The sequence below is a fragment of the Gadus morhua genome, chromosome 19, assembly GCF_902167405.1.
Source record: "Gadus morhua chromosome 19, gadMor3.0, whole genome shotgun sequence".
Taxonomy (NCBI): domain Eukaryota; kingdom Metazoa; phylum Chordata; class Actinopteri; order Gadiformes; family Gadidae; genus Gadus; species Gadus morhua.
This window is the reverse complement of record NC_044066.1, coordinates 21,189,943-21,202,828: the sequence shown is the minus strand read 5'-3', so window position 1 is coordinate 21,202,828 and position 12,886 is coordinate 21,189,943. Positions and strand designations below refer to the sequence as shown.

At 42.5% G+C, this 12,886-nt stretch overlaps 1 protein-coding gene across 3 annotated transcripts; it reads left to right on the top strand.

Moving 5' to 3' along the window:
* Positions 1-5,092: 5,092 nt before the first annotated feature.
* On the top strand, positions 5,093-9,492 carry LOC115532526 (uncharacterized). Of its 3 annotated transcripts, XM_030342364.1 has the most exons (3): positions 5,093-5,367; positions 5,899-5,973; positions 6,435-9,492. In XM_030342364.1, the coding sequence occupies exon 3, from the start codon at positions 6,442-6,444 to the stop codon at positions 7,609-7,611; it is 1,170 nt and encodes a 389-aa protein (XP_030198224.1). In that variant the 5' UTR covers positions 5,093-5,367; positions 5,899-5,973; positions 6,435-6,441; the 3' UTR covers positions 7,612-9,492. The 3 variants fall into 3 exon arrangements, with proteins under 3 accessions (XP_030198224.1, XP_030198225.1, XP_030198223.1); XM_030342365.1 differs by lacking the exon at positions 5,899-5,973; XM_030342363.1 differs by lacking the exons at positions 5,093-5,367; positions 5,899-5,973 and adding an exon at positions 6,253-6,333.
* The last annotated feature ends 3,394 nt before the right edge of the window (positions 9,493-12,886 follow it).

Genomic DNA, 12,886 nt, shown 5'->3' with positions numbered 1-12,886 from the left:
TGTCACGGGAGTCCGGGCATGTTCAGGATGAACCACGCTGTATGACCACTGTTCCACTGCGCGTATTCAGTAAAAAGTAGCTGAGACGGTAGAGGGGTTATAACCAATAAATGAAAATAGGCTTTTTATTTCAGGTAGCCTATTTATTTCACAAAAAAAAGCTTAAAATCCCCCCCAAAAAAAATAAATAAAAAATCACGTTGTGCGAACGCCCCCCCAGGTGAGACACCATGCTTTAAACAAAGTCTGCCCCCGTCCTCTCCTTTACTGAATGTTTAAAGGAAATACACACAGTAGTTTATTTGCAGCCACAATGTCACAACACTTTAATGTCCCCCCTGCCGAATCAATAGCCATGTTTGGTTAACAGCGAAAGCAGCATCCATATCAACCACAGTAGCAACGATTGAAAACTCGCTTTCAAAACAGGTTCTAACACGAGCAGTAGATCCTCTGTAACCACAATGACACAACACTTAAATGAAGCTTCCTGTTTAATTTACAGTGAAACAGGAAGGGAAGCAACGTTTCCGCATTCTGTTCATCGCCACGACCAACCCTTTCGGCCCAGTTGTCCTCCGCCTGTGGCGTAGTTTAACTCGGAGCGTATGGCGAGGTCAGGAACCTCGTTAAGGTCATGGCGACCCCGTTAGCGGGACGATCCAGTGTTCGTGAATAATGTTTTGGGGGGTAGGCAGTGGGTATATTCACAGAGCCATTAAACAGAAAGTTTAGCAGGGTTGTATTTAAAACCACAGCAGATCAGGACTAGATCCCGCCTCCCCCCTCGCTACTTAAAAGTTTAATTTACAATGAAACAGAAAGTGAAACAGGGTTATATTTGACAGTATAACAGATCAGGACTGCGAGCTCAGAAAATGGCAGAAACGATTCCACACCAATACTGAGCAGAAGCCTCAGGTCAGCAGTTCACAGCTCAAATCTAATCACACATTATTTTATTTGAATGTTTTGCAAACTAAGAAATAAAGACAGACTTTATATTTATAATCATCTATGTATTAGGGTCACAAAGTTTGTTTTGTTGTGCTACATTTGTTTTAATGATCAAACTAAGTAAGTTAAAACCAAAACAGGCATCATTACTAATAGCAGGCCGGTATTTGTCTGGGTGTATCAGTTGACAGCTCTATTTGACTATTGTTGTTGCTGTATTTGTAAATCATTGATATGGAACTGTTGAGGTTTCCTGTTATTGAAAAATAATGCACACACTTGGAACATTATCACCAGTCAGAATCTAGTATTATATATATCATTTATACGATTATGATTTTTAAAAAGGCAGTCCGTATTGAACAAAATGTTCAGGTTCAGGTTAAACAAACAGTTAAAGATAGAAATTGATGGGGTGGCTATTGAACAAGTGCACAAAATCAAATTTCTTGGTGTAACAATTGACGACAAGCTCAGCTGGAAACCACATATTACACATGTAAAATACAAAGTAGCAAGAAGTATAGCAGTCATAAATAAAGCAAAGCAGGTTTTGGATCATAAGTCACTTTACACTCTCTACTGTTCTTTAGTCTTGCCATATTTAAACTACTGTACTGAAGTCTGGGGTAACAATTACAAAAGTTCAATACAGTCACTAATCATTTTACAAAAAAGAGTGGTAAGGATCATTCACAGGGTCGGCTATCTGGAACATGCCAATCCACTATTTCTACAGTCTAAATTATTAAAATTCACAGACATCGGCTCATATCAAACAGCAATAACTATGTACAGGGCTAGGAACCATTTGTTACCATTGAACATTCAAAACTTGTTTAGTGAACGTGAGGGGGGGGATTTTTTTTGAGGAGAGAACTCAATTTCAGAATTCAGATGAGAAATTCCACCATGAAAAGTTTTCGCATTTTCATCACAGGTGTCAAGCTGTGGAACAATCTGAGCGAAGTACATAAGCGAAGTACATAAGCAATGTCCAAGCATCAATGTTTTTAAAAGAATGTACAAAAATTTAGTGTTCACAGGATATAGTGAACTGCACTAAGAGTCAGTAGGTTTGTGTATGTATGTATAGGTATACTGTGTATACACGCTGTTGTGTCACATTCATACTGTTACTTGTTAAATGTATTTTGTATATATATATATATATATATATATATATATATATATATATGTACATACTTGCATATGTATATTTATTTATATAACATAACATTTTTATATTCATTCATTATTATTATTGTTATTATCATTATTATTATTATTAAACATACAGAGTAAGTAATAAGAGGGGTGGGACTACATACGTTTTTACTTCTTCTCACTCCTTTTCGGATATGTTTACATTAATGTTTATTTTTATTTCTTGTTTCTTTTTGCTTTTTATTTTTACTATTACTATTATTATTTTTGTTTTTGTTATTCATTCTTGAATGGCTTTATGGTTGTAATTGACAAAATTTGTTGTTTTTGTTTTGTCTGCATATTCGAAATAAACAAGAAAGAAAGAACAAGAAAGAAAGAACAAACTTTTCAATTTTTTCAACTTCTTTTTACAATGTGTTGTGTTGTTTTTCAAGGATGTCCATGTCGGAAAGTCATCTAATGGGCTTTTAGTCCTCTTTCTCTCAGTCCTTCCTACTGAATAAACTTTTGGAATTCTCGATTCAATCGACGACCTGAAGAAAATCCCCTTCGGCCAATCGGTGCCCCAGCACAGCCTTGTGCTGCTCCACTGGTTTGCCAACACCATAGAAATTAGACAAAGACGACGCGATAGAGCTGACCTTTGAACCAAACCATGGAGACTATGGCACTCATCACTATGGAACTTTGAGAGATTCCTGGATCCAGTGCCCTTCGGCCACCGGTACTACACCCTCGGCAACATCAACCCCATGATCAACAATCAGAGAAGGTCTTTGCCCTCTTATTTCACCAATGACCTAAACCATCTGTTATGGCGTGAAGTACTGAACAGGGCCCGCATCATATTCACACTCTCGTCTCAGAACACCATCGGCCAGGTGTACATCACACAGCACTACCAGGCCAGTCAGGGTCAGGGGACTGTGTATGACCCAGTGCACACCTACCGGATCACCATCAACCTCTTGAGGGAGCTCAGAGTCTTCTCCTTGGACCGAAGAGGACACTCCGAGCTGTCAGAGATCGGAGGAGACTTCGGGAGCAGCATCGGCAATTCCGAACCTCACTTTATAAGAAACACGTGGGGCCAGCTGGCGTGTGTCGGACTGCTGTTGTTCATCGTGATCAACCAGAGGAATATGCCTTGCAGACCCAACAGAGCTCGAGAACCGAAGCGTCGTCCGGAACATAACCTTCGAGGAGGCGCAACTCCGCCAATGTACAATCTACAAAGCTACAACAACTACAGGCCGCCTCCTCAGCCCCGGGGGGAGGATCAATGCCTTACAGTGTGCCTGACACTGGGATTCCTAGCAGTAATATTAATAATAGCTGTAGCTGTATATGTACACAAATTGAGATAATAATTTGTGCAGCAGATTTCGAAAGCAGATTACAAAGTGCTTGACAGGATAGGACCAAACCAGAATAAAGTACAGAATAAATGATAGATAATACAGGGAGGAGTGATGGCAGTGCTCTAGAAGAACCGCCGGGACACCAGTGGGATCCTTCACTAGAGTACTGGGCCACACTGGGGAACCTTTGAAACATCGGTTCCACTAAAGAAACACCATCGGGTCAGGCTCTACAAAGGCATACGTTGTTGCCTCTTTCAGGGTGTCAGACAATATGCGAACAATAGCTAAACAATTTAAAATGTATGTTTTAAGCACACACTGTAAATCGTTACATCCGGTAATGTGTTGATCCAGATGTGTTTCATTAATCTTTAAATTAGAATAATTCATACAGACAGGGTAAATGTTTTGCATTTGACAATTACTATTGTGTGTGTGTGTGTGTGTGTGTGTGTGTGTGTGTGTGTGTGTGTGTGTGTGTGTGTGTGTGTGTGTGTGTGTGTGTCGGTGTGTGTCGGTGTGTGTCGGTGTGTGTCGGTGTGTGTGTCGGTGTGTGTTTGCGCATGTGTGTTTTTTATGCTTATAAGTGGGTGCTTTAAACGATTTTCTTTTCTCTGTACATTTGCTCGAAAGTACACTCAGTATGTGACTGAAAAAAAATATCTTTATCTGTATTTCTTCGTTGGTAGGCTTAATGCTCTCTACATTAATTGAGACAATTAAATGAGAATGTTCAAATTAAATGCAAAAACACTTTACGATAGCTAATTGCGCGTAGGCTACTTCCTTATTATTATTATTATTATTATTAATCCGCAATGCGAGTGAGGGCGGGCACTACCATTACATGTGAGTAGGTTTGTTCCAACGGGGATTGTTACATTTTGGTGGGGGGATTATTGGTGAATACTTTAAATCTGCAGAATTACAGTGAGGGCTCTGAACTTGATTATTATGGAAGCATGATTATCATACATTTATGTTTCATAATCTTAAATTAAACATTTAAAGATTTCTGTAATTGTTTTTTTCTGTCTGTAGGCTTACTTGATAAATGTGCAAGCATTTGGCAAGTGTTATGTTTGGATTGTTGGATTCAATTTATGTGGCATATAATGCATGTATTTACATCCCACTTGTTCTTCAAAATCAGCACCCTCACTTTTGTAGTAACCTAGAACAAAATCAATAAAAACATTTGTTTATTTGTGTTTCTTACATTTTTGCTAGTGCCCCTAACCTTCAGAAGTTTGGAACACCAGTGCTACCAAGTAAAACAATAATCTCAAGACCTGAATCACGTTGGATGACAATGAGTTCCCCAACCTCCAGCAAGGACACACTTGGTGCAAGCTGTTCTATTCCGTGTCAGAGTAACGAGGTGTTTTGAAGAACATTGTACGACAGCCATTGGTCCCCAAGAGAATGCGGGCTTTGAGGAAAGAAATCCAACGATCCAGTCTGAGAAAACAACGCCAATCATGGCAATTTTTACAAAACCCTCAAATCATATCGCTTCAAACAAAGTCTCCCCCCGCCCTTACCTTTACTGTATGGTTACAGGAAATAAACAGAGTAGTTCCTTTGTAGCCGCAATGACGCAACACTTAAGTGCCCCCCCTGCCGAAACAATGGCCAAGTTTGGTTTTCTGCGACAACATCGTCCATATCAACCAGCGTAGCAATGATAGAGAACTCACTTTAAAAACAGGTTCTAACACGAGCAGTAGTTCCTCTGTAACCACAATGATGCAACACTTACAACCCACCCCCCAAAGTTAAGCAGGGTTGTATTTAAAACCACAACCTATCAGGACTGCGAGCTCAGACGACGGCAGAAAGGAATCCACACCAATACTGAACTGTAGTCTAACAGGTAAGCAGCTCACACCTCAAAACTAACAAGACATTGATTTTTATTTAATGCTTTTTAAATTCAGATCTAGGCCTATATGGGCAGATTTTGTATTTATATGTAATCCACTACGTATCAGGGTCACATTGTTTGTTTTGTTATTGTATATATTTTTATTCTCAAATTAAGCAAATTGTATCCACAACAGGTTTTATTACTAATAGCAGGACAGGGGTTTGTGTGGGTGTATCAGTTGATAGTGATAGCTCTATTTGACTGTTGTTGCTGGATTTGTAAGTCATTGATTTGGAACTGTTAAAAGGCAGAGGTTTCCTTTTATGGAAAAAATAATGCAAATCCTTGGAACATTAGGCTATGACCAATCATAATCTAGAATTGAACAATGCATGGTATCCTAAAATGAATATACAATTTATAGAATTATGTGTTTTGTGTTATGTTCTTCCTGGCTTCACATGAGATAACGCCCCCCCCTCACTACTCAAGAGTTTCCTTTACGGTGAAATAGAAAATGAAACTTAAAATTTACAGCATAACAGATCAGGACGGCGAGGTCAGGCAACGGCAGAAACGATTCCACACCAATACGGAGCAGACGCCTCACAGGTAAGCGGCTCACAAATCAAAACTAATGACATGTTTATTTTATTTGAATGTTTTGCATATTAAGAAATATGGACTGATTTTGTATTTATTATCAACTTTGTATTTGGTTCACAATGTGTGTTTTGTTATGCTACATTTTTTTGAATTTTGTATGCTATAAACACAACAGGCATTATGACCAATAGCAGAACAGGGGTTCGTGTGGGTGTATCAGTTGACAGTGATAGCTCTATTTGACCGTTGTTTTTTGCAGCGCATTGATTTGGAATTACTAAAAGACAGAGGTGTCCAGTTATTGGAAAATAATGGACATCTTTGGAACGTTATGACCAATCAGGATCAAGTATTTAACAATGCATGGTATACTCAAATTGAAAAAACAATGTTTAATCTTCAGATAAGATTTATATAAAAAATGCATTTTTCTTTAAATAAGTAAATATGTTTTGTGTTTTTTCAAGGTCGAACATGTCGGAAAGTCATCTAATGGGCTTTTTAGTCCTCTTTCTCTCAATCCTTCGTACTGAATCAACTATTGGAATTCTCAACTCAATCAATGACCTGAAGAAAATCCCATTCGGCCAATCGGTGCCGCAGCACAGCCTTGTGCTGCTCCACTGGTTTGCCAACACAATAGAATTTGACAACAACGACTTGATAGAGCTGACCTTTGAACCAAGCAATGGAGACTATGGCACTCATCACTATGGAAACTATGAGGGAGTCCTGGATCGACTGCCACCCGGCCAGCGGTACTACACCCTCGGCAACATCAACCCCAACAATAACGGAAACTCTTTGCCCTCTTATGTCACCGGTCAGCGAAACCATCTGTTGGGGAGTGAGGAACTCAACAGGGCCCGCATCATATTCTCGCTCTTGGACCAGGACACCATCGACCAGGTGTTCATCACACAGCACTACGAGGCCAATCAGGGTCTGGGGACTGGGTACGACCCAGTGCACACCTACCAGATCACCTTCAACCTCTTGAGGGTGCTCAGAGTCTTCTCCTTGGACCGAAGACAACACTCCGAGCTGTCAGAGATCGGAGGAGACTTCGGGAGCAGCATCGACTATGACGAACTTTCTTCGTTAAGAAACAGGTGGGGCCAGCTGGGGTGTGTCGGACTGCTGTTGTTCATCGTGATCAACGAGAGGAATACGCCTTGCAGACCCAACAGAGCTCGAGAACCGAAGCGTCCTCCAAAATGTAACGTTCGAGAAACGAAGCTTCCTCCCAAACAAAACGTTCGACAACCGAAGCCTCCTCCGATACCTAACATTCGAGTACTGGCGAGTCCTCCGAAACGTAACGTTCGAGCAAGCGTTACTTCACACATATCTGTGAATATCCCCGAGAGGGACATCAACTTCGAGGAACTTAGCGTTCGAGCAAGCGTTACTCCGCACACATCTGTGAATATCCCCGAGAACGACATCAACCTCAGACCACCAAACCAGGACTGGGACATTGTTCAATGTTGCAATAAATGTTGGTGTACGTTCAAGATATGCGGACTAATAGTAGGAATAGTAATAGCAATAAGCATCACAATAAAAATATGCCTGTACCTACATCAATTTATTGAGCACCTTTCGAAAGCAGATTACAAAGTGCTTGACAGAATAGAATGAAACCAGAATAGGAGAATAGAATAGGTGAAACCCTGACCCTAAGTGCAGAATAAATAAGGATACATAAAATCATATAACTAAATATAAACGTTTGGAGATGTAGGTCAGTGCTAGACCAAGCCTAGCTTTAAGGTGATGACAGTAGAGGGCAGAGCTGGCCCCCTTGGGAAGGCAAAGGTTCACTGGAGTGGAGTTCCACGCCATACCCTTCACGGGGGAGTGATGTCAGTGCTCTACAAGAACCACCGGGACACCAGTGGGATCCTTCACTGGAGTACTGGGCCATCTTGGGGAACCTTTGAAACATCGGTTCCACTAAACAAAGGCCATGGGGTTAGGCTCCATAAAGACATACGTTTTTGCCTATGTTTTACCAGGCGATATATGAACAATCTCAAACAATTTGAAACGTATGTTTTAAGCACACACTGTAAATGGTTATCTCAGGTAATGTATTGATCCAGATGTTTTTAATCTATCTTTAAATTAGAACGATTAAGACAGACAGGGTACATTTTTTTGCACTTCACAATTCAAGTACTACTGTGTGTGTGTGTGTGTCGGTGTGTCGGGTGTGTGTGTGTGTGTGTGTGTGTGTGTGTGTGTGTGTGCGCCCTCGTATGTGTTTTTTATGCTTACAAATGGGTGCTTTAAACTTTTATTTTCTCTGTACATTTGCTAGGATGTGCACTCATTATGTGCCTGGATAAATGTATCTTAATCTATATTTCTTCGTTGGTATTTTTTTGCACTTCCCAATTCAAGTACTACTGTGTGTGTGTGTGTGTGTGTGTGTGTGTGTGTGTGTGTGTGTGTGTGTGAGTGTGTGTGTGTGTGTGTGTGTGTGTGTGTGTGTGTGTAACGCTCAGAGAGCACGGAGCGCTTGACAGGACTGAGGCTGCAAGGGAAGCTTGCCTGCCTCCAGTCAGCTGATCACTGTGTCCAACTCGATTCTAAAAAATGCAGCTATCGATGAGGATATCCTAATTTTTACAGTAAAGGCACGCCTCCAGGTGTGAATCTGTCCATCTGGTATCCCAATAATCATGACTCTCACTGTCTACACCATGGAAAGCGTCAGACCACAGAGTCTATATCCCACATTTTAAACGGCTGTAATGTTTACCAAGGACTATACATAGCCAGGCATGACAGAATTGTTGACATTATCACCAAAGATGTGTCACCCATGTTTGATTCCTCTGTTTTGTTCTACAAACATTCATGTGTGAAACCAGAAATGTTTCAATGCAATGACCCCCATGTATTTCAAGGTATAACAGCAAATACACCAGATGTCATTGTGATTGATGAGAGGTTTTCCTATGGGAAGTTGGTTGCACTTTCGACTCAAGTTTAGAGGAGGCTTTCCTCACTAAACAAGTTAAGATCCAACCATTAGTGCAAGCTATTATACGTTTAGGCTATAAATGCCAGCTCATCGTTTTTATTTTCGGCAGCCCAGGTCATGTCCACAGGCTGGTGGTCAGAGGCTTGAGAATTATGAGGTTGTCCAAATGTAAAGCAAAGCAGCTTGCAACATATTGCTCAATCTCCTCCATTATAGGCAGCCGAGCTATTTGGAGGAGGTGTTTTCTGTTCCCATAGATTTTCTCTGTCTGTTAACAGACTGTGTGCAACCAACGTTGATTGAATAAGCTCATGTGTACGTATTGCCTATTCTGTGCATGTTTGACTCAAGTACTGCAACATGTTGTTTCAAGGATGTAGGGCATCAAAAGCAACTGAAAATATTTGTGCCCTTGCAATGTATTTTATAAATGCGGACACAAATAAAGACATTGAAATGTGTGTGTGTCGGGGTAAATAAGACGATTATATGAGACATGTTTGAATTAAATACAAAAACACTGTTTTCAATAGCGAGTTATGTTACTTCCTTATTATTATTGTTATTATTATTCTGCACTGCAACTGAGGGTGGGCGTTACCATTACATGCTTGTATGGGTGTTCTCACAGGGAATGTTACATTTGTGAATACTTTATATATGCAGAAATACATGCTTGACTTTTTCTTTTTAACTGAAACTAGGCAACAGCCCAATGACTTTGCCACACTCAACGACTCCACTCCTCCCGGTTTTGTTTACATCTGCCGTCCCCGTGGCAACGGCCGTGGGGGAGGTCTCGCGGTAATTCACCGTGAGAAGTGGAAAGTCCTGCCCGTCTCTGTGCCTGCATTCAGCTCTTTTGAATGCCTTGTTTTTAAGCTTCCTGGCCCCTCACCTACCATCATTGCTACATTTTACCGCCCCCCCAAGCCACACAGTGATTTTATCAGTGAATTCTCTACTCTGCTCACTCATATATCCACTCTCTCACCCAACGTAATTCTGCTGGGGGACTTCAATATTCACATGGACAATATCAACCTGCCTCTCACCAGAGACTTTGCATCCTGTCTTGACAGCTTTGGACTACATAATCTGATTGATTTCCCCACCCATATCAAAGGCCACTCTCTTGACCTAGTCTGCTGCTCTCACTCCCTTCAAGCCCACTGCTGATGTTTTCCCCGCCACAGATCACTCCCTCCTCACTTTCAAAGCTGTACTCCGTCTCTCCACAATCAAGTTGCCCCGCCTCATTTCATTTCGCGATATCAAGAACATTAACATTGCCACCCTCTGCTCCCTCATTGACAGTTTTCCGACCACCGACTCTACCTCAAACCCTGATGAACTCGTCACTCTTTACAACACCTGCCTCACAAACACTCTCACCTCTATCGCCCCCCTAAAAACCCGGTCTGTTTCCTTTTCCACATCTGCCCCCTGGTTTACCCCCGAGCTCAGGTCCATGAAAGCTAAAAACCGTCAACTTGAGCGACTTTATAAACGAACCGGTCTCACCATCCACAATGACATGTACACCTCCCACATTGCACAATATAAGGACCTCATATATCCCTGACCAAATCCACCTACTACTCCGGCCTCATTTTAACCAATGAAGGTAACTCAAAAACCCTTTTCTCGGTTCTCAAAAAAATCCTCCACCCACCCAATTCTCTCCCCCCCCACTTGTACTCCACTGAATCCTGCAATTCCATCTTGGACTATTTCAATCTGAAAATCCACACCATTCATCAGCACCTACATCCCAATTCCCCCCCTCTCTCCCCACCTGCACTTCCCCCTACTTGCCATCTCTTCGCCAGTTTTCTTCTCCCCACTGCCTCCGACCTCTCCGTTCTCATTCTCAAATCTAAGCCCACCACCTGCCAGCTTGATCCCCTCCCCACAACCCTAGTCAAATCCTGCCTCCCCTCCCTCCTCCCTCTCATCACCGCCATCATTCACTCCTCACTCTCATCTGGAATAGTCCCCTCACTTTTCAAAACTGCCGCTGTCACCCCCACATTAAAGAAACCCGGTTCAGACCCCAACAACTTCAGTAACCTCTGCCCCATCTCTAACCTACCATTCATTTCCAAAACCCTAGAATAGATTGTCGCCTCCCAACTTCACTCCCACTTATCCCTCCACTCACTCTACGAGCCTTTCCAGTCCGGTTTCCGCCCCCGCCACAGCACAGAGACCGCCCTCATCAAAATCACTAACGATCTCCTCATTGCAGCTGACTCTGGTTCCTTCTCCATCCTCATCCTCCTCGATCTGAGTGCAGCGTTCGACACCATCTCACACCCCATCCTTCTCAGTAGACTCTCCTCGATTGGCCTCTCCCACACCCCCCTCAGTTGGTTCCACTCCTACCTCACAGGCCGCACCCAGTTCATCCAGCTTAAATCCTTCACCTCCAATCCCTCCCCAGTCACTACTGGTGTGCCCCAGGGATCTGTCCTGGGGCCTCTTCTATTCATCATCTATCTCCTCCCCCTCGGCCACATCCTCCGCAAATACAATATCCAGTTCCACTGCTTCGCGGATGACACCCAGCTCTACCTTTCCTGCAAACCCAATTCCTCACTCCCACCCTCCTCCCTCACCGACAGTCTCTCCGAAATAAAAACCTGGTTCACCTCAAACTTCCTTAAACTAAACTGCAATAAAACTGAAATGCTCCTCCTCGGCACTAAATCCACACTAGCGAAAGTCAATACCTTCTCTCTCACCATCGACAGCTCCTCAGTTTCCCCCTCCCCTCAGGTTAAGAGCTTGGGTGTCATCCTCGATATCAACACCATTACCCGCACTGCATGTTTCCATCTCCGCAACATCAACAGACTCCGCCCCTCCCTCACCCCCCACACCACCGCCATCCTTGTTCACAGCCTCGTCACCTCCCGTCTGGACTACTGCAATTCTCTCCTCTTCGGCCTCCCCCACAAGTCCCTCCGCAAACTACAAGTGGTCCATAACTCTGCCGCCCGCATCATCACAAAGACCCCCTCATACCATCACATCACCCCTGTCCTCCAGCAGCTCCACTGGCTCCCCGTAACCCACCGCATTAACTACAAACTCCTAGTGTTTACATTCATGGCCATCCACAACCTCGCCCCTCCCTACCTCTCTGATCTCCTGCACATTAACATCCCCACCCGTTCCCTTCGATCCTCCTCCTCCATCCACCTCTCTGTGCCCCCTGCCCGCCTCAGCACTATGGGGGGCAGAGCCTTCAGTCGCTCTGCTCCCCAGCTCTGGAACTCTCTACCACCCGACCTCCGAAACTGTGACTCTCTCCCCATTTTCAAAGCACAACTAAAAACCCACCTGTTTCGGACTGCCTACTCTCTCTAACCTCCATGCTTCCTGCCATTCTGCCCCTATGTATTTTAACTTATTATGTTGTCCTTTCTATGTCTATTTTATCACGTTTTTTGTATATTTCATTGTGTGTTTTATTGTGTGTGATGTACAGTGTCCTTGAGTGACCTGAAAGGCGCTTTTATAAATAAAATGCATTATTATTATTATTATTATTATACAGTGAGGGCTCTGAACTTGATTATTATGGAAACATGATTCTCATACATTTATGTTAAATTCTTTACAGTTAAGTTTAAAGATCTCTGTAATGTTTTTTTTTAAGTCTGTAGGCTTACTTGACAAATGTGTAAGCATATTTGGATCTTAGGATCTTAGAGTTTAAGTGGTCATCGATAGGAAACGTTGTATTCTAACAATTTTCTAAATTCAACCATTCAGAATGAATCTTGGTTATAACTACCAACCTAAACCGTGCTACACAGAACAAAATGTAAACCAATGCATTCTGAATGGGAGCGTTCTCAGACGATTAACGTGCTCCACGAAACGAAACGAGAGAGGTAAGCAGTTAAGCAGCTC

Bases quoted from the DNA above. Each gene is read 5' to 3' on its own strand.
- LOC115532526 (XM_030342363.1), top strand. From the start codon at position 6,299: ATGACCAATCAGGATCAAGTATTTAACAATGCATG. The intron at 6,334-6,434 runs GTATACTCAAAT...TGTTTTTTCAAG, and splicing joins CAAGTATTTAACAATGCATG to GTCGAACATGTCGGAAAGTC.